Here is a 22,873-nt window from a genome sequence, read left to right as displayed (position 1 = left end):
GGAACAGCTCTTCCTCTGAGATTTCCTCAGATTTTCACTGTTACACCTTAGATCACATCCAGTCCCTCTCACTGTTCCCAGAGTTGGGACCTGAAGAACAGCAAATTATTTTTTAAACTGACAACAGGTTATATTCCCTCCTTTCCCCACCAAACTGAGGGAGCAGAAAGAGGCTTGTAAGAGATTTAATTCCTGTTATACCCAGCTCCAACTTTTCACCCCCACACAAGGCAGAAGAAAGCCTTGCAAGCCACATCTCCAACCAAAACAATGCAAATCCCTTCAGACTGGACCATGGAGCTTCTCCTTTCCAAGCCCTTCCTAAAGTCAGACTTACCCACGAACATAAATGCAAATAAGTGACTAATACTGAGCTCCACAAATCCATTTTACATGACTTCTTGATCTGTTATTTAACTGACATGCCTTCCCTTTTTGCCAAATGTATTTTGTGTATATATGTCTGTTTCCTATAATCTTTTCCATTTCTCTTATCACTTGTATTTTAATAAAACCACATGTACAGATTCAGTATCTTCTTTAGCAGCCAGAGAAGGAGATATATTTGTTCATTGGGGTTATTAAAATTCTAAATATCTCCCTCCTTTTATTTGATTTTAGTGAGATTTCAGACATTTTCTCAGTACCAAGAAGATTGGATTCATTGGAATATAACTCTGACAGAAGTCTTGCAAGGGAACTTTAATTTTAGTTCAAACTCCATTAATTTAAGATATCCCTAGAAGATGTGGACAAGGTGAACCTTTTTTTATGAACTATTTCTAGCCCTAGTTTAAGATGAAGCTACATTTGGGTTTTTTGCTTCTTAACACTGAGGAAAAACCCTAAAAGCAAAACTTGAGACCATTATTTTGCTTTCATATATATCTTAATTCCTGACAGAACTCCTGATGGCCTCTTTACTTAAGCAAGGACAGACTTAAACATTTAAATCTGACTTTTTGGGCATTATCTTCTTGGTATTAGTGGAATAAACTACTTAAAACAGAGTTCTGCTTTCCTGGGGGCTCTCTGCTGCTCTGTCACTGCTGCCTTTTACATAGAGAGCACATTATGTAAAGAGGCTCAGCTCAGCAATTCCAGTATTTGCTACCAAGGGAGACTCCAGCAGTGATTTCTCCCTGATTTGTCTCCTGGTTTTCCCTCACTGACCTCAGTGTCCTGTGGTTTTGTGGATACATTCACTGGATATATTCTTCTGCTCACAGCTGTTGGAAGGTACATCTGGCCAAAGGGGGAGCTGGAGGAGTTTATTTCAACAAGACTCTAAAACCTAAAGTAATTTTAATTATTCCCCTTGCAAACTTTTTCACCCACAATAAGAACAGTGGATTCACATTGCAATTTCAGGGGAACAAATTGCAGGGAACATTTAGGAGCAATGACCAAAAAATCAGGCCATTTGAAATTTCTTATCACCTCTTAATGCCATCTCAGAGCTGTTAGCCACAAAAAAGATAAAAAGATCAAACTGAAAGAGGGTAGATTTATAGCAGATATTGGGAAGAAATTGTTCCCTGTGAGGGTGGGGAGGTCCTGGCACAGGGTGCCCAGAGAAGCTGTGGCCGCCCCATCCCTGGAAGCATTCCAGGCTGGGTTGGACAGGGCTTGGAGCAACCTGGGATGAGTTTTAAGGTCCTTTCCAACCCAAACCATTCTTTGATTCTATGAAGAAGCAAGGTTCAATTTTCCACCAATTCCTTTGGAGCCACATTAGAAAATCAGCAGAATTAACGCTCCAGGCTGCAGAGTCTTCATCTCCTGCTCAAGAGAAGGAGAGCTGGCATTAACAGCGCACCAGCTTTGCTGCTGTTATTCCCAGCCCTCTCCAAAGCAACCAAACAGCAGTTGTGTGTGTGTTTCTCAGAGAGGAAATTTATCTAAAACTCCCAGTTTCTCGTGGCAGCCTTCTGCCACCTGCCTGTGCTCGCTGCATCTCTCACTGCCGGGCCATCCATCTCCAGTCCCTGCAGCACTCTGCAGAGGGGCAGCCTCTACTCCCCTCCTGGCCCTGCTGCCATCCAAACCCCTGCAGGCTGAAAAGAGCCAGGAGCAATCCATCTCACCCTCACTGGGGCCTCTGAAATGTTTCTCTGCTGACTGAAGGCTCTGCCTTTAGTCATCTGCTAAAATTAGTTTAGCTCATTTTACAGAGAGTTAAGGCAGCAGATCCCACCACTGCCAGGTTGCTCAGCTGCCTTATTTATTATTATTTATTATAATTATTATTTATTATAATTTATTATATATTATTATTTATTATATATTATTATTTATTACATTCTATTATTTATTACATTCTATTATTTATTATATATTATTTTAACCTGATCATGATGTGCTGCAGTGTCAGCCCTTGCCTTTCCATCTCTTTCACCAATGAATGGGAGATCTCACCATGGGGCCACGAATTCTGTGCACCCAGCAGGCTCTGTCTGAACACTGCACATCACAGCATCTTACACCTCATCTTTAGCTGGGTTTTGTTTTCTTCCCCTCTAAAATCTCAGTGTTCATACAAACTCTTGCACCCAGTCACTGCTGGTTCTGTAAATCATTTCTCAAAGCGATCTGAAATACTAAAAATTAAATCACATTAAAATTTTAATCTAAGTCAGCCAAATGCATGGTCTTGGAGCTGAATGCACTCAGCCAAAAATTTGGAGTGTGGTGGTGGTCTGGTGCCTGCCACATAAAGTCCATAGCAGGAAGACCTCTGTGAATCTTTCTGCAATTCCTCTTCTGTGACTCAAAGCTCCCAGTTGAATTTGATTGCGGGAGATTGTTTCTGTCTTTGGTTTTGGGGTTTCCTCCACTTCTGGGCTGTGATTTTTCATCTTGAAGGTGCATTTCCATCTTGAGATCATGGATTGAATGAATGCATTGTCTGTGAGTAAATACTGCAATGTGAAATATTGCAAATGAATGCAGACTGTCTGTTCACAGCCAGATCCCAGTGATCAGAAATGCCTCAGTCAGATTTCATCCCAGTTCTGTGACCAGACACAATTGTTACACTCACTCCCAGCTCCAAACAGTGTGGTTTGTTTGATGTGCTAGGAAGAAGAGAAGACTGCCTGTGGCTTGCTTTGCAGCCAGCTGGAGGCCAACAAAAAGACAGATATGTGGCTGGGGAAGCAAATCCTGTACCTTATTTCTCATACTCTGCCTTTGAGGTACAGCAAAGCAGGTCAGAGACTTGGCCATGCCAACCCACGCAGCATCCTCTCCATGGATGAAGGCAGGAATCCAGTGGAGCTGTGTGCTGCATCCATCCCAGCCTCCTGGCACAGCACAACAGCATTTCCACCAGAGGAACAGTGGTGGGTGGCACCAGCAGAGAGCCAGCAGCAGGTGTGTGTTACCTGGACTGGGATGAAGGGCTGTGCTCAGGAGCCTGGGGTGGTGCAGCAGCACCTCAAACCCACACAAACACAGTGCAAAGGACAATTTCAGGAGGTTACAGGGCAGCACTGCAGGCCTGTGCAGGTATTGAGGGCCCAGGTGACATGGCAGTATTGAATTTTCAGGGATGAGGAGAGAATGATGCATCTGACTCCATTGATATCGGAAGGCTAATTAATTACTTTATTATTCTGTACATCTAAAACTGAATCTACTCTGCACACAACTGCTCTGAATCTCATGACTGTCACCCAACAGTCCTGACTCAGACACACACTTGGCCCTGATAAGCCAAGGAAACAAAACACCATGACTTAAGATAAACAATCTCCATATTACATTCTCCATATTACATTTTGCACAAACACAGGCACAGCAAATAAGATAAGAATTGTGTTTCCTTTCTCTGAGGTTCAGAAAATGGGAATCCCAGGAATATTCTTGGGAAGAATTGTGCCTTGCTTTTCTCTGTGAAGAAGAATGTGGGGCTACATGGCAGCATCTCAAACCTGCACCAACATGGCACAACACTCCTGAAGGTGCAGCTTCATGAGGCTGGGGATAAGGCAGTGGCTCAGTGCACAAACACAGTGTTAGAACTTTTGAAGAGACCATTTCTATGGCCAGTTGATCCAACAGCAGCTCAAAGCTGTTGGTGATCACTCTTGGTGAGCCAGCATGGCTCAGCCAGGAACAGGGCACCCCTCACACCTCCCTCAGCTTGCTGCAGTGCTCAGGAAAAGCCAACTTTGGGAGGTCAGGGACACATCATCACCTCAGGGCAGGGCACACCGCTACAGTGGAGTCTCATCTGTGGTGGGAACCAACCATCACCTCACGGCACAGATCTGGGACCGCCTGAGGACAGAGACCCTGCATTGCCTCAGGGTGCAGAACCCCCATTGCCCCATGGCACAGAGCAGGGGCTACCGCAGGGCACAGTCCCTCCATCGCCTCACAGACGGGGAGCTCTCCATAGTCCCAGGACGAGGACCCGGTGCCACCTCTGGTCTCAGTCCTGCCCCAGGGCACGGACTTTCCCTCGCCTCAGTTGCTGTCCCGGCACTGCCTAAGGGCACGGACCTGCCCTGGCCCCGGGCACGCTCCTGGTGCTGCCTCAGGGCACGGTCCTTCCCCGGCCCCGGGCGCGCTCCCGGTGCCGCCTCAGGGCACGAACCCTCCCTGGCCCCGGGCGCGCTCCCGGTGCCGCCCCAGCCGCGCCCGAGGCGGGAAAACGCTCCCGGCGCGCGCTGGGGGCGGGGCCAGGCGGCCCGATGGGGCGTGGCCTGAGCGCTCCCGCCCCCTCAGCCGCTGTTCGGGCAGGAAGGGGCGGGGCCCGGTGCGCCGCGCGCGCGCGTGGCCCTACGGAAGCCGGGCTGGCGCGCTCGTGTCCCGGCGGCGGCTGAGGCGGCGGCCCCGGCCTGAGGGGCTGGGGGGGGGTCCCGGGGTCCGGACGGGACAGGGGACGAGATGGCGGCACCGTGAGGAGCTCGGTGAGCGGTGGAGGGGCTGTCTGGGGCCTGCTGCGGCGGGAGGAGCCGGTGGTCGGGCCGGGGCGGGCAGGGCGGGAAAGCGGCCTCGGGGAGAGGCTGGAGCGGGAGCGGGCCTGGGAGCGATGAGGGGCCGTGAGGGCGCGGGGTGCGGGGCAGCGGAGCGGGGACGGTGGAGGCCGCTGCGGAGCGGGTGCCGGGGGGAGGCTGAGGGCTGGGGCCGGGCAGAGGGTGCTCAGTGTCCCGTGTGTCGCTCGCAGCACGCTCCGCACGGACTGGATGCCCGCGGGCGGCAGGACGCTGTCACACGCCGCCCGCGCTCTCGGCCGGGGCACAGCGCTGTTCTGCCCTCGCCCACAGCTCCCCGCGCCCAGGCCGCTGTCCCGCCGTGCCGGAGCCAGCCGCGGGTGCTGGTGCCAGCTGCTGTCCCAGCCTGTCCCTGTGCCGTCCCCGCAGCCCGCGTTCCCTCTGTCGCTGCTGTTGGGCAGCTGGCTGCGCTCAGCCTGCGCGGCTGCCGCGGACATGGCGGAGCAGCGGTACTGCGTGGACTATGCCAAGCGAGGCACCGCGGGCTGCAAGAAGTGCAAGGAGAAGATCGTGAAGGGGATGGTGCGCATTGGGAAGATTGTTCCAAATCCTTTCACCGAGTCCGGAGGGGACATGAAGGAGTGGTACCACGTCAAGTGCATCTTTGAGAAGCTGGACAAGGCCCGGGCCACCACTAAGAAAATTGAAGACATCACAGACTTGGAGGGGTGGGAAGAGCTGCAGGATGAGGAGAAAGAAACAATCAACAAGTACATCTCAGGTGAGGCTTGAGGCAGTGCCAGGGTAACTTTTCTTCTTATTTTCAAGTTATGCCAGATGGTGTCACCCAGCTTTGCCTTTGCCATGAAATCCTCATGGATTTATTTGTGTGGCTTGGGGACAAAGTGTGTGGTGCTGCTCCAATCCCTGTCTCTGCCCTGTAGGAAAGGGGAAAAATGGTCACTTCTACAGTGACACTCCTTGATTCATTTGTCACAACTGATTGTGGACAAGGCCTGGCTGATTTAATTCATGGATAGATAAAACCCATGACAAAGCATTAGTTATTTGCCATTTCCACCTTTTTCTGTGATCTTTAATAAATTACATATTGTTCTAACTTTTGTTATCTGATAAACATTTGAGTTTTTTTCCCCCTCCAACTCCTATTTCTTTTAAGGCTGTTTGCTTTATAAGCTACATAATATGGTGAGGGATGTATGAGATTATTCCTGACTGTCTCTTTGAACTTTTCTGCTTTCCAGAAGCCAATTCCAAGACTGGAGGTACCCCAAAGAAAAAGGTGATAGTGCAGGCAAAACTCACTGCCACAGGACAGCTGACCACAAAAGATCCACCAAAGAAATTCTCTGGATTCTCTGGTAAGAATTAAGAAACTGGTTCTGGGAAATCAATTTATTTTAATCTCAGCATCAAGAGGGGTTTTAGCTTGGCTCAGATTGGTAGGTTTTTATCTATAGATGATTTAGTGGTTTTTAATTCTGGTTTGTCAAAAGCTGTCAGGGCTTGAAAGAACTTCTTGAAAGATATCTGGATTTCCAGTTTTCCCAATGAGACAAAGGTTCTGCCATGACCCGCATTGTCAGGCTGACTCCATCCCTACATCCATTGGCTCATTGCAGCTAAACTAAAGATGCAGGCTAAAGTTATCCCACGTGGAGCTCAAAATCTGGGAAAAAACTGCTGAGGGATTCTCAGTTGTGTTCATGGAAAGGAAAACGTGTCCTGGGGAGCAGCTGCCAGCAGGACAATCCATCTGTGAGCTCTGACTGACCTGACACACACCTGGAGCTCCAGACTGCCCAGAACCAAAGACATCAGATTGGTGTTTGGAGACAAAAGGGATGGGGATGTATTCCCATAAAAATTGATAAAACAGAGGAATCTGCAAGGAGACATTAATTTTCACCATGGTTTAGTAATATTTTTCTAGTAGAATTAAGATCTAGGAAATTCTAGTGTAATGTGAAGGGTAAAAATATTTGGAAGGTTTTTAGAAAAGTCATAAATTCCAGCTCTGAAGCTTTGCCAGCACACTGGGATTGTTCCCACCTTGCCAGGCAGAGCTAACATCAACATTTCCTCCATGTTGTTACAAAACCAACTTGTGATGTGTTTGATGCAGCCAAGCCAAAGAATTCAGAAGATTCTCCTGCCGAGTCTTCCTCGCAGAAGCCAAGCCTGTCTGCAGCCAGGTGTGACCCCCAGCACAAGGACTGCCTGCTGCGCGAGTTCCGCAAGCTCTGCGCCATGGTGGCTGAGAAACCGAGCTACAACGTCAAAACCCAGATCATCCAGGACTTCCTCAGGAAGGGGTCTGCAGGAGGTGTGGAGCCAGCTGGGAATTCTCAGTTCTCTCACAATCAGCTTTTCAAAGTCTCAAAAGGAAAGGGGGCATTCAAAGCTGGTTGTTGTGTGTGGTCCCAGCCTTGTGCTGCGGTGGTTTCTGAGCTGTGGAGGTAATATTTGAAAAGTGAGCTCTACAAATACTAAATTCAGATAAAAATGTCTCACTCAGGTGTTGTAGATGCCCAATTTAGAGGCAAATTGTGGCTATTTCCCCTAAGAATTCCAAGCCCCACCTGTGGGTTTTATCCCCAGGATTACACAAATGGACACAACCAACCAGAACCTGGACATGAAAATAAATCCTCACTATTATAATCTGCTTTTTTTCTTTTTTTCTTTTTTTTTTTTTTCCAGATGGTTTTCATGGTGATGTATACCTGACCATTAAGATGCTGTTACCAGGTGTCATTAAAATAGTTTACAACTTGAATGATAAGCAGATTGTAAAGCTGTTCAGCAGGATTTTTAACTGCAACCAGGAAGAAATGGTGCGGGACCTGGAGCAGGTGAGTGCAGACAGCTGCTCTCCTAATTTCTGCTGTTCAGCTCTTTGCTTATGGAAATTCTGTAATGCTTTAGGTTTTTTACTCCTTAGCTTGACTGTTAAAATGGGAGCTGGTGATTTATTTTGGTTTTCCTTGACTTTAGCGGTTTTCATAGCATTTTCTGCCATCTGGAACCTGTAGAAAATCATGTTTAAATGGAAAGCAGGACAAGAATTCACCTGGCAAAGCTTTAGAAAGCAAGACTAATTACCTAGGCGAGGTGGGCTGCATATGTTTCTCTAAACTCCTTTGTCTGGCACACTGCTACAGAACTGAGTTATATTCTTCTTTTTGTACCATCACACATCAAAACCTGGGATTCAATTAACAGACCCGTCACTGGCAGCTGCAGTTGGTTCTTACAATTAAGCTGCTGCAATTGCAGGTGCTCAGTTGTGCAGTGAGTCCCTGTGATTGACTGTGCACCCTGTGATTCACTGCAAGGTGCAGAAAAGGGGTGAATTAGATAATAATGGTAATTTTTTCATCTCTGTTCATTGCCTTGCTGTGTACTGCCTTCTAGTGACATCACTAGCCTGTCCCGTGTCCTTGGATTTACAAGTGGATTTATCCTGAGGAAATAAAGGGTCTGTGCTGCTGCAGCAGTGAAAAATAGAGCCATGAGATGATGCTGGTACTCTTAATTACCTTTCTTGGCAAATTAAACAGCTGAGCAGCTTTACGTGTCGTGGCAGCTTCCTTAAGTGTTTGATTCCAATTTCTTTGTGCAATCCTCACTGGAACCGTGCAGAATCCCCCGTGGCGCCCATTCTCTGGCCATGCCTCTCATCCACACCCTGGTTTTGTTTTTGGAGACAGGGAGATGTTTCTGAGACCATCAGAATCTTCTTCGAGCAGAGCAAGACCTGTCCTCCAGCAGCCAAGAGCCTCCTGACCATCCAGGAGGTGGATGAGTTCCTCATGCAGCTGTCCAAGCTCACCAAGGAGGATGACCAGCAGAGTGTCCTGCAGCAGATCAGTCGCAGGTGAGGGAAGGAATCAACCTCTGAAGGTTTGCCCAAACACTTGGAGTGGTTCTCTACAAGCTGGAGTGGGTGAAAAATGAATCATGAGCCACTGAAACTGAACTTAATTAGCATCTGTAAGCTGCTGTTAGTGGTGTGATTGAGACACCTTGACAGCAGTGGAGAGCTTTTATGGCTGCTTGTTCATGCTAGAGAACTTCGTCCCTGCCTGTCAGGACACTTCAATCAAACAAATGATTTTCAACAACACCCTAGTGGTGCTTAGCTGTTAATTAAGTTGCTGTTCTTAAGCATGTTGGGAAAAGCCTTCAAGTAATTTAGACAAAGATTTTTGGTCTGGCTCAGTTTGTGTTGATCTGAGGCTGAGGATTTTCCCATAAGTTACTCTTGATGCATTAATTAAGTAAATTTTGGAAGGTGCATCAACACTGAGGCAGAGTTAATGTTGGCATCAAGATGCTGGAAAGCTTTTTGGATATTCCCTTGTGTCTCTGAGGTGTCACTATTAACATGATTAGTTTGACCCTCTGCAGAGGGGGGCCTTTTTTTAAAGAGACCTTGATGATTTTCTTTTCAACTGGAAAGTTCACTTCATACCTTGACTGAATCTTTTCCTCTTCAGGTGTACAGGCAACGACCTGAAGTGCATCATCAGGCTAATTAAGCATGACTTGAAAATGAATGCTGGAGCAAAGCACGTGTAAGTGACAGGAACCCAGAAAAGCTCATTTCCTGAGGCAGCAGCAGCAGCCCTGGGGCTTATCTATGTCCACCTCTCTCCATGCCTTGCAGGTTGGATGCTCTGGATCCCAACGCCTACGAGGCATTCAAGGCCTCGAGAAACCTGCAGGATGTGGTGGAGAGGGTGCTGCAGAACCAGCAGGAGGCAGAGAAGGTGCCAGGGCTCAAGAAGACCCTGAGTGTGCAGGCCTCACTCATGACCCCAGTGCAGCCCATGCTGGTAGGTTGGGCCCCTCCTGGCAGCCAGGCAGGGACAGAGACCCCACCTGGGAGGGTCAGGAGCCAGGGCAGTGTGGGCTGGCTCTGTGCAGAGCTCAGGGTTGTTTAACCCTCACCTGAGAGGCTCAGGAACCAGGGTAATGGCTGTGCAGTGTTCAGGGTTGTTTAATTCCAGTTCAGAAAGCATCTCCTTCCACCAGGCCAAGTATTCAATATACTCAATAACTGCCAAACTAAAACCTTCCCTTGCTCTCAGTCTTTTGTATTCGTTTGCTCTCATTGCAGAAGTTGATCCTCTCTCTGGAAAGAGTGTAAGCTTTCCAGTGGATTAGAGATTCAAATAAGTCAGGCTTTTTGTGTGAACAAAGCAGAGTTAAATATTTACTTGTGGGCTGAGCACACTCCTACAGAAGGCACAGTGCACATTTTAAAGCTTTTGGAGGGGATAAGCACTGAAAAGCTATAATTATCTGGGCATATGCAGATATTAGTAAGTGAATAATTAAGGAAAACTTGGACTCGCTAACAGAGATTCTGGACAAAAAGCTCTACAAGGGGACTCATTGCAGTTCTTTCATGAACTTGGGTAAGAGTAGCTTTATGTTCCATGTGTCACCTGGGGTTTGTCCCCTTGTCCCCAGGCTGAGGCCTGCAAGTCCATCGAGTACGCCATGAAGAAGTGTCCCAACGGGATGTACGCCGAGATCAAGTACGACGGCGAGCGCGTGCAGGTGCACAAGAACGGGGATCACTTCAGCTACTTCAGCAGGAGCCTCAAGCCTGTGCTCCCCCACAAAGTAAGCACTGGGCACTGCCTCAGCCCTCTGCCAGCTCCTCTGCATTCCCAATATTTCCTTCTATAGGCAAGGAGAATTCCTTCTCATTCCTGATTTATTCATGTGTAGAATGTGGAAAAGCAACACCTAAAACTGTAATAATTTAATTCTGGTACACATTAAGAGCTTGGAATTACATTTCATCTGTCTGCTATAGAATCCTCTCTATGCACTGCATTTTGGGAGCCTTGCTGCCAGTTGGGTGACTTGGTTCTGTTTGTTAAAACATTACTTTTCTATTTGTGGGTACCATAGAAGTGCAGATGTGCCACATATACTTACGGAGAAAACACTTGCATTGGAGTAAATCCCTCTCTTCAGCCAGTTATTTTCCTTTTTTTTTTTCTTTTTTTTCTTTTCCCAAGGTAGCCCATTTCAAGGATTTCATCCCCCAGGCTTTCCCTGGTGGGCAAAGTATGATTCTGGATTCAGAAGTTCTCCTGATTGACAATAAAACTGGCAAGCCACTTCCTTTTGGGACTCTTGGTGTGCACAAGGTAAAAAGAAAAATTAAATAAAAATTATTTTTGTGTTTGGAGGCTGTTACACTGCTAACTTAAACACAATCTGTTATCACAGGATAATTTCAGAGCTCTGGTGCTTGTTAGAGCATCTGGGGAAAACAAAATAAGATTATTGAGAAGGCTGTCATTGAAAAGCTACTACTCTAATATAGTAGATTTGATATTAACCTGATCCCTGGCAGGACATTAACAGAAATTAATTTCAATAATACTAAAAAAATCTTTGGAAAATGTTACAATTCTGTCATTGTTTCTCATGGCATGATCAATGTATGGCAGCCTGGGGGACCACAGGGATGCAGTGATTATTCCATGCAAATGTTATGGAGTGCTTGTGTCTAGGCTGAATGGGGGTGAGGAAAAGGACAGGAAAATAAAAATTAAGCTATAAGTGCTTTAGTTAAAAGTAGCCATTAATCTGCTGTCTGTAGAAATGTGGTGGGTTTTTTGCAGCAGTAGTGACAGATGTTGCATTGCCCAAAACCATTAATATTTTTAGCATTATTTTCCATTCCTATGAAATGAACATTTTTTATGTTCTCAGCTTGTGCTTGGACTCATTCACTGTAAATCTGAATTCTCAGAATGCTCCTTTTAGAAGAGGCATAAGCTTATAATACCTAAAATATTACAGAGATTAAAATCCATCATTTTATTACTTTGCTAAAACTGTTTGCTGTGCCTGCAGAATTGTTTTAATTGTATTTCAGAAAGCTGCTTTCCAGGATGCCAACGTTTGCCTGTTTGTGTTTGACTGCATCTACTTCAATGACATCAGCCTGATGGACAGGTATGGCTGCCAGGGGAGAGTGGCTGGGCTGGTTTCCTGGGATGAACTGGAAATCCTGGGCTGGAAAACCCCACTAATGCAGACAGACCAGTTCACCTGGGCTGTCAGACTGGCCACTCACTGGGAAATCAGGGCAGCATGGGAGGGACCTTGTTGTGCCAAGAGTTCTTTTGTGGAGCTCCTCTTGCTCTCCAAAACACTGGGATCAGCTGCATCTCAGCTGCTCATCTCACATCCTCTAAACACACTGTTAACACTGGAATTTCCTCCAGGAAGTGATAGGATACAAAGTAAGAGCTAGTTGTCCTCTCTGGAGCTCTCTAGGATGATTTAATTACTTCAGCAGCTTTTTTCAATGTTCCTGTTGGGATTGCTGCCTGTCCCTCACTGTCCATGCCCTGCTCCAGGCCCCTCTGTGAACGGCGCAAGTTCCTCCACGACAACATGGTGGAGATCCCCAACAGGATCCTGTTCTCAGAGATGAAACATGTCACAGTGAGTCCAGAGTGCCCCTGCAACCCTGACCCTGCTCCTCCAGCACTTTTTTTTATTATTAACTCTGCAAATTCACCCTGGCAGAATGGTTCTCCTTCTGCTCTATGTGGAAGACTTCTTGAGCCAATGTTGTATTCCCATCTTTTCCTGTCCCCAAACCCTTCAGTTTAATCTTTACTTGCATGCCTCAGGTTTCCTGGCTTGTTAATGATTTTGTAGCCATTGTCACTCTGACCCTGTTAGGAGGAGTTCAATCCTGCTGTCACTCAGTGTGTGCTGTGCAGTGCAGAGCTGTGACTGCAGCCTGGTTGAAGGGAGCCAGACTTCCCAAACTGGCAGCTTCCAGTGCCCACACAGCCCTGAGACAGTCAGGCTGCTGAAATCTGCATTTAGGCAGCAGCATGCTGGGATTTTCCTTTGATTATGCACAAGCCTGATGTCCCATTATTTTTCCCCATTGCTGCTGATTTCTGTGGCACCTTGGCTTTGGTGGAGAATACTTGGACATTTTGGGTAAAAGATGGTTCATAGGTCCCAAGGCAGTTGGATGGAGAAGGAAGCAGGCACTGCTGGCTGAGCAAATCTGACTTGGGACATCCTGGGACACAGCCAGTGGGGCAGCCATGTCTCTGAGGGGTGTTTTTTAATCAGACAAACCTTCTCTTTTTGGGACATATTCCCAGCTTAGTCGCTGGGTGTGCAGCAAAGAGAAGATTTATCCATTTACAGGATCCTCTTTGGAAAACTGTTGTGAAAGTGTCTCTTCGTCTCTCTGCAGCTGCTTTGGGTTTAGTGCACCGCTGCTCCAAACACAAAGCCTGAAGAGCTGAGCCCTTTTTAGAGTCCTGAGCTAACCATGGTCCCTCTCCTTTGCAGAAAGCTTCAGATCTGGCAGACATGATCACCCGGGTCATCAGGGAGGGGCTGGAAGGGCTGGTGCTGAAGGATTTAAAGGCAAGTTCCCTTTCACTCTGTGCTGGTGTCAGCTGGGAATTTGGGAATGACAGCAGTCAGCTCTGAGACAGAATCACACCCTGAGCATTCCAGAAACATCTCTGGGTTCCTCTCAGTGCTGACACCCAATCCACTGCTCCTCCTGCTGTGCTCAGGAGGTGCTGAGCTGGGTAAAGGGCCCAGGGCTGTCTGAGGAGCTGCTGCCCACCAGGAGATCTCTCTGAGGGGGCTCTGCCTTCCTTTGCACAGGGTAATTATGAGCCAGGGAAACGCCACTGGCTGAAGGTGAAGAAGGATTATCTCAACGAGGGGGCAATGGCTGACACTGCTGACCTGGTGGTGCTGGGGGCTTTCTATGGGCAAGGCAGCAAAGGTAGGTCTGGAGTTGGCTTAAGTCAGAGCTCTGTCTGCTCAAGGAATTCCCAAAGTTTTCCTGTTCAGGCCTCCAGAATGAGGGTGGCTGGAGCAGTGGTTACCTGCTGCATGTCCTTGCTGTGGCTCCAGAACTGGAGGTGTTGGGCTGGGCTGTTGCCCAGTGCAGGGGCTCTGCTCAGCTTTGTCAGTGGCCCTGCAGCCATCACAAGCCCAAACCCCAAAGCCACAGAAGGATTTTGGCTCAGAAAAGCTGTGGCTTGTCCTGTGCAAGGTGTGAGCCCTGCTGTCCTGTGCAGGTGGGATGATGTCCATCTTCCTCATGGGCTGCTACGACCCCAAGAGTGAGAAGTGGTGCACGGTGACCAAGTGCTCTGGTGGCCACGATGACGCCACCCTGGCACGTCTGCAGACAGAGCTGGACATGGTGAAGATCAGCAAGGTGAGAGGGGAGCCAAGGATGCTCAGCCAAGGGCTCAGCTGCACTGCAGGCTGGGAGTGCCCTGCCAGGAATGAATCAGAGTTAAAGCTCATCAACCTCAAGTGAGGAGTCAGAGCAGTCAGCTCCTGGAGGAGGCACTGCTGGGATCTGTACCCAGACACTGAGTGGGAAGCCAGGCACCATCTGTTTCCTGCTAGGACAAGGTTTTGTTGGGAAGATCCCAATTTTTTATCTGGATTTTTGGGCACGTTGTGATTGGCAAAGGCAGTCACTAGATGGGGCTGTGGGAGGGAAGTGCTCAGTCAGACTCTGGTCTGGTGGCTCCATAACCTGGGGTTGGAGTTAAGACTTCTGTCAGTGATTTGTCTTGCTTTTCAAGACTTGAAAAATCAACAGAGAGCTGAATTTTAATATTACCTTGACATCCCGAAGGCCATTTGTATTAAGATTGTAGAATCTTTAAAAAAAATTGGTAATTTTACATGAATCACAATTGGAGCAACTGTTCTTGTTTCACACACAAAATGACAGGAATTGAGGGCTGTGTTTCAGGCAATATTTGTGATTTTCTAGATTAAAGAAATGGCTGCAGATCAGTGCAGGTTCCATCCATGCAAAGGCAATGTAACACCTCTGTGCTGATCTATTTCTAGGTTGTGTTTCAGCAGTTTCTGTTGTAAAATTAGGTTTGTATATGATGATAAGTGTCAATAATATGAATTTTGTGCTTTTAATTAATAGGATCCTAGTAAAATTCCAAGGTGGCTAAAAATCAACAAAATCTACTACCCAGACTTCATTGTCCCAGATCCAAAGGTAAGTACTCTCATAATCATTTCACATTTAACATTTCCCAGCCCTTATTCTGCAGTCTCCTATAAACCCTTTAGAAGGACAACTTAGAAGTTGTCTGTGTTACAAAATAAATCTTCATACTTGGAATGGGAAATTAAGCACAAGTTTTTATCTCTCAATCTTGCAGGTGCATTTGAGGCTAAGAGCTTCATGAAGAAATCACACCTGCAGCAGTTTTGGGAAATATTCTTGTGCATTAAATCCCTTCCAGAAGTGAGCTTACTTTAAATTTGAGATATGAGAAATCTGACTTTTAAGGGTTGAAACACAACTGCAACCCAAAAGTTGCTGTTGCTTTAGGGAATGTGTCTGCATGCCTGAAGGAGAAGGTGTGCTTAGAAATTGGCATTTTGTGTTAGTGAAGGCTTAGAGAAAAAGTGGTTTTAACAATGAAGGTGACCAGGAAGGTCACTGTGTAGATGGAGAGTGAGTGGGGGTGAGGCACTCTGAGCTGGCTCTGAGGGAGCACAGGGTGTGCCATGGCTCCTGAGGGAGCACAGGGGTGTGACATGGCTCCTGAGGGAGCACAGGGTGTGCCATGGCTCTCTCAGGTGGCTCTGAGGGAGCACAGGGTGTGACATGACCCCTGAGGGAGCACAGGGTGTTCAGAAGGCTCCCTGTGTTCAGAAGGCCCCGGTGTGGGAGATCACGGGGGCCGAGTTCTCCAAGGGCCGAGTTCTCCAGGTGGCTCCTGAGGGAGCACAGGGTGTGCCATGGCTCCTGAGGGAGCACAGGGGTGTGCTATGGCCCCTGAGGGAGCACAGGGTGTGCCATGGCTCTCTCAGGTGGCTCTGAGGGAGCACAGGGGTGTGCCATGGCTCCTGAGGGAGCACAGGGGTGTGCCATGGCTCCTGAGGGAGCACAGGGGTGTGCTATGGCCCCTGAGGGAGCACAGGGGTGTGCCATGGCTCTCTCAGGTGGCTCTGAGGGAGCACAGGGGTGTGCCATGGCTCCTGAGGGAGCACAGGGTGTGCCATGGCTCCTGAGGGAGCACAGGGTGTGCCATGGCTCCTGAGGGAGCACAGGGGTGTGCCATGGCTCCTGAGGGAGCACAGGGGTGTGCTATGGCCCCTGAGGGAGCACAGGGTATGCCATGGCTCTCTTAGGTGGCTCTGAGGGAACACAGGGGTGTGCCATGGCTCCTGAGGGAGCACAGGGGTGTGCCATGGCCCCTGAGGGAGCACAGGGGTGTGCCATGGCCCCTGAGGGAGCACAGGGGTGTGCTATGGCCCCTGAGGGAGCACAGGGTGTGACACAGCTCCCTCCTCCCTCCCTGTGTTCAGAAGGCCCCGGTGTGGGAGATCACGGGGGCCGAGTTCTCCAAGGCCGAGGCGCACACGGCTGACGGGATCTCCATCCGCTTCCCGCGCTGCACGCGCATCCGCGATGACAAGGACTGGCAGACAGCCACCAACCTGCAGCAGCTCAAGGTGGGTCAGCAGGGGCCCTGCAGCTCCTGGCACCAGGCTGAGCTTCAGCAGATCACAGCATGCACTGAAGGCACCTCCTGCCTCTAGTGGCACTTTCCCTTTTCCCTTCGTGCCAGGCTCGGGCTGGGTTGTTTTGCTGGAGGCTCTCAGGTCCCTTGAGCTGTTGTGTTGCTGTGCCCTGTCGGAGAAGTCCCTGCAGGCATTGGTTCCATCAGCTCCTGTGGCAGGGTGAGGAGTTGCCTTCCTCAGAGGTGACCACAGAGTGACTGAATGAACTCTGTTGGAAAAGACCTGTTGAGATCATCAGGTCTAACCTATGACCTAAGACCTCCTCAGCAGCTAAACCATGACACTGAGTGCCACATCCAGGCTTTTGGACAGTGACTCCACCACCTCCTTGGCAGACCTTTGTTCTCTCCATGCTCAGTTTCCCATCACTTGCTGAGGCTGGGAGAGGCATTTGGAAAGTGTCTGTGGGTACCCTGGAGCACAGGGGCCAAGTGGCACTGGCCAGGACCCCCGGGCTGCAGCCACCCCAGTGCCATCCCCGTGGGGAGGAGAGAGGAACAAACCCCTCTGCAGACGGGCCCTTCCCACAGTCAGACTGGGCACTGCTCATCCTTCAGGCTCTTGCCCTGTTGCAGATGATGTGGATGTGGCTTTAGCTCCTCTTTAATGCCAGGAGAGGGGTGGAATGCAGGGAGCCGGGACAGAGGTGACAGGAAAATGACTGCACAGGGGTGCAGGAAGAAAATGCTTTTGAGCAAACACTTCAGGGGGAGAACACCAGAGCAGTCTGTGCATCACAGCTCATCTCCAGTGTCAGACGTGATCTGTGCTGTTTCTCTGGGCAGGAGCTGTACCAGCTCTCCAAGGAGAAGGCTGATTTCAGTGTTACAGCTGGGGAGGAAGATGAGTCCACAGCTGGCAGCAGTGGAGAGAATGATGGCAATTCCAGGTCTTCCACACCTCACAGCAGTATTAAGAGTCCCCCAAGCAAGTCACCTGCAAAAGCCCAGAAGGCAGAAGGTGAGGTGTAAGGTGATGGTGCTTTCAGGAGGGAGCCTGGGGCTGTGTCCTCTGGGCCCTTGCCTTGTGTGAGAGGCTGGATGATCCCACCTTTCCCATGGATCTCAGGGATAATGGGCAAAGCTGTTCAGATCCTTGGCTTGGCCCTGTAGGAATGGAGTAGCCACAGCTCTGAGGTGTCCTGGGGTTGGGAAGAGAGGGATGGAAACAGCTCTGGTGATGCTGTGCAGGGTGGTGTTCACTGCTCCCATTTGTGCAGGTCACAGCACTCTGGTGTGAGATTGTTGGCCATGAGCCAGTGTTTGATTTGATTTGGATGGAATTCATGTGTGTAAAGGGACACGTGGCTGGAGGTGATTTCCTGTGAATTGAGCTGGAACATGAAGCACATTGCTGAGCAGTGTCACAGAGGACAGAGAGGTGACAGCAGCAGCCTGGGAATGGGGCAGGAGGCTGCCCCACACCATTTCCAGTAGAAAAATGTCTCACTAGTGAGAGTAGTTTATGGATTTTCCAGAAAGAGGAGAGAAAACTTTCCCCTTCTGCTCTTTACTCTTTCCCCTAACATTAATACACAACCAGGATCTGGACAGAGCACATGCATGAACCATATTTTTGTTTTCAGACAGCAAAGGAGTCATTGAATCCCCTCAAAAATCTGAGGAGAGACGAGGGGAGAAGAGAAAAGCATCTGAGATGGAGGACAATGGAAAAAAGGTACAGACAGAGGGAGCAGGACAGTGGCCTGGGTGGGGGAGGCTGGGGTCTGTTCACTTCCATTCCAAGGAATGCCTGTCTGCAGCAGTGTTCACAGGGGTCCCAGGATGAGGGAACATATGAGAACCTTCACTCCATCTTCAGGAGGCTGATTTATTATTTTATTATATATATTATATTAAAGAAAATTATATATTAAAACTATAATAAAAGAATAGAAGAAAGGATTTCATCAGAAGGCTAGCAAGGAAGGAAAGAAAAGGAATGATAATAAAATCTCGTGACTGACCAGAGAGTCATAATAATCTAAAAATCTTGTGACTGACCAGCTGAACTGTGATTGGCCATTAATTAAAAACAACCACATGAGACAAATCACAGATGCACCTGCTGCATCCCACAGCAGCTGATAATTTTTGTTTACATTGCGTTTCTGAGGTGCCTCAGCCTTTCAGGAGAAAAAGATTATTCATAAAATATGTCCGTGACACCTGTTCACTTCTATTCCAAGGAATTCCTGTGTTCCATTCCAGGGAATGCTTGTGTCCATTTCCATTCCAAGGAATGTCTGTTCCCTTCCATTCCAATGCCTGTGTCCATTTCCATTCCAAGGAATGCCTGTGTCCATTTCCATTCCAGGGAATGTTTTCCCCAAGCTGTGTTTCCTCCCCCAGCAGCCCCTGCTGGACATTTTCACGGGGGTGAAGCTGTACCTGGCGCCCTCGGTGCCGGACTTTGCGCGGATCCGCCGCTACTTCATCGCCTTCGACGGGGACCTGGTGGAGGAGTTTGACACGGCCTCGGCCACCCACGTGCTTGGTGGGGACATTGATGACAACCCCGGGGCGCAGCGGGTGACGCCCAGGTGGATCTGGGAGTGCATCAGGAAGCGCAGGCTGGTGGCGCCCTGCTAGCACAGGGGGCGGTGCTGGCACACACAGCTGGGAATGGGAGGGGAGGGAACGGGAGATCCCTCCCTCCGTGGAGGGGTGGATAGACAGAAGTGCCCTCAGTAGTTACAGAGATCCAGAGCAGCTCTATGGAATGAATTTTAAAAGTTCTCTGAAGAAATGTCACTGCTGAATCCCATTTTCCTGCCCGTACTTTAGGCCACCACCCTTATCCAGGTGCTGGTTTAGTCTCCTTGGGTTTTTAAAGATTGGGTATTTTTATAGATAAATAAAACTGAAGCAGCTTTTCCTTTGCTGTCAGGATTTATTTTCCAAAGGTTCTTCTCTTCCTGCTCAGGAGAACAGAGCAGCAACTCCATGGGACTCTTGGCTGTGGTGCCAAGGTCATTTGTGCTGTCAGGTAATTTTTTTTCCCCTGTACCCCCCACTAACAGCATTTCAGCACCTGGGATCCCAATTTCTGGCTGAGGTCCAGCAGTAGCTGTTGGATCTCTGCTTGTAACAGATTCAGAAACAAAGATAACTAAATCACAATTCAACTTTATTATAAAATTATAAACCAAACTTCTGTACCAAAACTAGTAAGTTGAACTGTCATAGTACCAGAGGATTTAATAGTGAATAACATGTCCTTTCAAGTAGAATATTAAGTTTTAAAATCTTTAAACAATGTACAGTGTACATAACGCACATAAATATTTCCATTTACTTTATTAGTTCAGAACATTATATTCCTTTGGATCATTAATCAGTTTCCTCCAGGTTTTGATTTTCCTTTAAAAACAACTCACTCATATCCATAAGTAGAGAATCCATTTTTACAAGGGAAACAAGAAGAGTCCTCCCTTCACAAAGCACATTTTGGAGTCACAGGGTGGGTGGATCTTCTCATCCCTAAAATCTCAGGCATTGATCTGCAGCTTGATTTGACTGCTGTAGACAATAATCCTACCCTGTACAAGGAAAAGTACATCTATCCATAGGGGAATCATCTTCTTCCTGCTGAATTCCCCCAGCCCTGAGTTTATTGAAAAATATGACAACATGAATTTTCACAGTGGATTTCCCAAATGAGGCTGTTCAGCACGTTGTGTATTCCTGCAGCTCTTGGAGCTCCCTGTGCTCTCTGCAGAGCAAACAGAGTCACTCCTTAGCTGCCCTTTTCTCTGCACTGACTTGTTCACTTTTTTCTCCTGCTGGATCTGTTACACCTTAAGTCAGAGATTAAAGAACAGCCTGACCTGAGACAGAGGTAGGGCTCAGAATGCTGAGTGCAGTCAAGCTGCAGTTCTGTGGAGTTCTGAGACCCCCTCAGTGAGACATCTCTGCCTCCCTCCTGAGCCATGGATGTCTCACCCCAGGTGTTGCTTTGGCTGCAGCTCCCAGAGCAGACCCTGCACTCAGAGCTGCTGCTGGAAGTGTCCAGGTGCCTGTGCTGCTGCCAGCACTGCCCAGGAGCTCTGGTGAGTCCCTGCAGCTGCACTGCAGTGCCCCAGGAGCCCCCCTGGCTCTGTGCTGTTCTCTGCTGGCAGCCAGGCTGGCACACAGAGCCAGCCCCTGTCCTGAGCAGCCAGGACAGCTTGGGCACAGTGCCATCCGTGCTGAGGGACACTGAGGGCAGCACGGGAGCCCTGGGTGCCTGCAGGCCACTGAGGGGAAATTACACCAGTTAAAATCACCTCCAGGAGGAACTGTCAGACTCCTCTTCCAGCTGAACGCACAGCCCAGGAGCTGTCAGGGATCAGGCCACAGCCTCTCCCTACCCTCCCCAGCAAAAAGGACAAAACTGCTTTTGTAAGCAGTGGAAGGTAACAGACCTGTCAAACTGAGCCCTGGGGAGGATGGGGAAGCTGATCTGCAGTGGAGATTGTTCATAGAGCCAAGGGAGACAAAGGCTTTCTTCCATGATTCCCTTCTAAAAAAAGAAAAAGTCACCTGTACTTAAATATGATTGTGTAGCAGTGGAGTCCTCACTGCTCTGCAGCTCTGTGCTTTCCTCACCAAACCCTGGGGAAGGCTCAAGCCTTGGGTTTGTAGCTCCCTCAGCAGGTGGGGACAGTTCACTTTGAGCCCCACCTCTGGCACGTGCTGTGAAATCAAAGTCACAAAACCAAACCAGAAACCTCCCTCTGGCACAGAAACAAAAACCCAGCACACAGGGCAAGGCTGAGCCTTCCCAGCCTCCCTCCCCAACAATTTTCAATAATACAATGACAACCTTGATTAAAAATTACACATTTTCCACAATTGCACTAGGAATTAGGGAAAGCAGGGATGGTCTGCCTGTCCTGCAAGCATAACAATTTAACATTAAATTAAAAATAAAAGTAGAATTAACAAGCACAGTGACATTTTCACCTTCGCAAATCAAGTTGTTGCTGGGCAGAGCCTGAGCAGCAAAACAAAGGACACTTGTTGAGACCCCAGTTCGCTTTTATTATTCAGAGGAAACTACAAAGCCTCTGGAGCTGATCTTCCTGGTGGAAAGCTGGGCATCCATCTGTCCTCAAATTATCCTAGGATGGAGGTGGTTAATGATTGCTGGCAATGAGCTCCGAGGAGTCCAGGCACTGCGGTGTAAAGCACGATGGTGGGATGAGCAGAGTGGGGCACGGCTTGAGCAGAGCACTTTCCCCAGGCTTCCTCCTTCCCTCTCCGGCAGCAGGGTCCGCGCTAATCTCCGGGGTGGCTGTTGGCAGGGATGTTGGCCCTTTCCCTAAGAGCACGGAGGCTTTAAGGCACGGCAGCCCCGAGCCCCGAGCCGCGCTAAGTCCTGAAGACGTGCACGGCGCGGATCACGTACTGCCGGCAGATGGGGCACTCGCTCATGCGCTTCCCGCACTTGGTGCACGTCACCATGTGCCCGCACTCCAGCAGCACGCAGTCGATGGCAGCGTCCATGCAGATCCTGCACAGGTTGTCCTCGGTGCTGGGGGGCCCAGCACCACCTGAGGGGACAGGAGAGCACCCACGGGTCAGACAAAGGGAGGGGGGGTGGGTTTGTGCAATCCCACTTGGCTCTGCCGGAGGGATTCCCTAAGGGACAAAGGGATTACCCTTGTGGCTGCTCCATCAGCTGGCAAGGAGCAAAGTTTTAGGTTTTATACAGTAATTTCTGTGAGATGGAAACAAAAAACACTGAGATTTTCAGTTTGTGCAATCCCACTTGGCTCTGCTGGAGGGATTCCCTAAGGGACGAGGCGAGCAAAGGAATTGCTGCTCCATCAGCTGGCAAGGAGCAGAAGTTTTAGCTTTTACACAGTAATGTTTGTTTCCAATGTTTTACACAGTAAAATGTTTGTTGTTAATATTTTACACAGTAATTTTTGTTTCCATCTGTGAGATGGAAACAAAAACCACTGAGATTCTCAGTGATGAGGCAAATGAAGCAACAGAGGTCTCTCTTCCCAATAACAGCACAAGAGGAAATGACCTCAAGTTGTGCCAGGGAGGTTTAGATAGAAATTTCTCCTGATACTAATTTTCAAAAAGGTTGTCAAGCTCTGGAACAAGTTCTGGACAGGAGAGCACCCAGGGATCAGACAAAGGGAGGTGGGGTGGGTTTGTGCAATCCCACTTGGCTCTCCTGAAGGGATTCCCTAAGGGACAAGGCAAGCAAAGGAATTGCCCTTGTGGCTGCTCCATCAGCTGGCAAGGAGAAGTTTTAGCTTTTACACAGTAATTTCTGTGAGACGGAACCAAAAACCACTGAGA

General features: G+C 48.7%; 2 protein-coding genes across 4 annotated transcripts in view; one reads left to right on the top strand and one right to left on the bottom strand.

Moving 5' to 3' along the window:
• The first annotated feature begins 5,195 nt into the window (after positions 1 to 5,195).
• On the top strand, positions 5,196 to 19,752 carry LIG3 (DNA ligase 3). Its single transcript, XM_058817627.1, has 19 exons — positions 5,196 to 5,724; positions 6,209 to 6,325; positions 7,090 to 7,290; positions 7,668 to 7,819; positions 8,678 to 8,844; positions 9,467 to 9,544; positions 9,637 to 9,805; positions 10,446 to 10,601; positions 11,006 to 11,137; positions 11,875 to 11,954; positions 12,362 to 12,449; positions 13,326 to 13,403; positions 13,653 to 13,776; positions 14,075 to 14,217; positions 14,959 to 15,033; positions 16,356 to 16,502; positions 17,357 to 17,531; positions 18,157 to 18,248; positions 18,923 to 19,752. The coding sequence occupies exons 1-19, from the start codon at positions 5,196 to 5,198 to the stop codon at positions 19,160 to 19,162; spliced, it is 2,943 nt and encodes a 980-aa protein (XP_058673610.1). The 3' UTR covers positions 19,163 to 19,752.
• RFFL (ring finger and FYVE like domain containing E3 ubiquitin protein ligase) overlaps positions 19,684 to 22,873 on the bottom strand; it is a 31,264-nt gene continuing 28,074 nt past the window's right edge. For all 3 annotated transcript variants that reach the window (XM_058817629.1, XM_058817630.1, XM_058817631.1), the window contains one exon: positions 19,684 to 22,107. In XM_058817629.1, coding sequence (XP_058673612.1) covers positions 21,926 to 22,107 — 182 coding nt within the window. In that variant the 3' untranslated portion in view covers positions 19,684 to 21,925. The remainder of the gene's footprint in view (positions 22,108 to 22,873) is intronic.

This window comes from Ammospiza caudacuta, chromosome 20 (assembly GCF_027887145.1).
Source record: "Ammospiza caudacuta isolate bAmmCau1 chromosome 20, bAmmCau1.pri, whole genome shotgun sequence".
NCBI lineage: Eukaryota > Metazoa > Chordata > Aves > Passeriformes > Passerellidae > Ammospiza > Ammospiza caudacuta.
This window is presented reverse-complemented; position numbering and strand designations above follow the sequence as displayed.

Bases quoted from the DNA above. Each gene is read 5' to 3' on its own strand.
- LIG3 (XM_058817627.1), top strand. From the start codon at position 5,196: ATGCCCGCGGGCGGCAGGACGCTGTCACACGCCGCCCGCGCTCTCGGC. The intron at 7,820-8,677 runs GTGAGTGCAGAC...TTTTGGAGACAG, and splicing joins TGGTGCGGGACCTGGAGCAG to GGAGATGTTTCTGAGACCAT. The intron at 15,034-16,355 runs GTAAGTACTCTC...CCCTGTGTTCAG, and splicing joins TCATTGTCCCAGATCCAAAG to AAGGCCCCGGTGTGGGAGAT.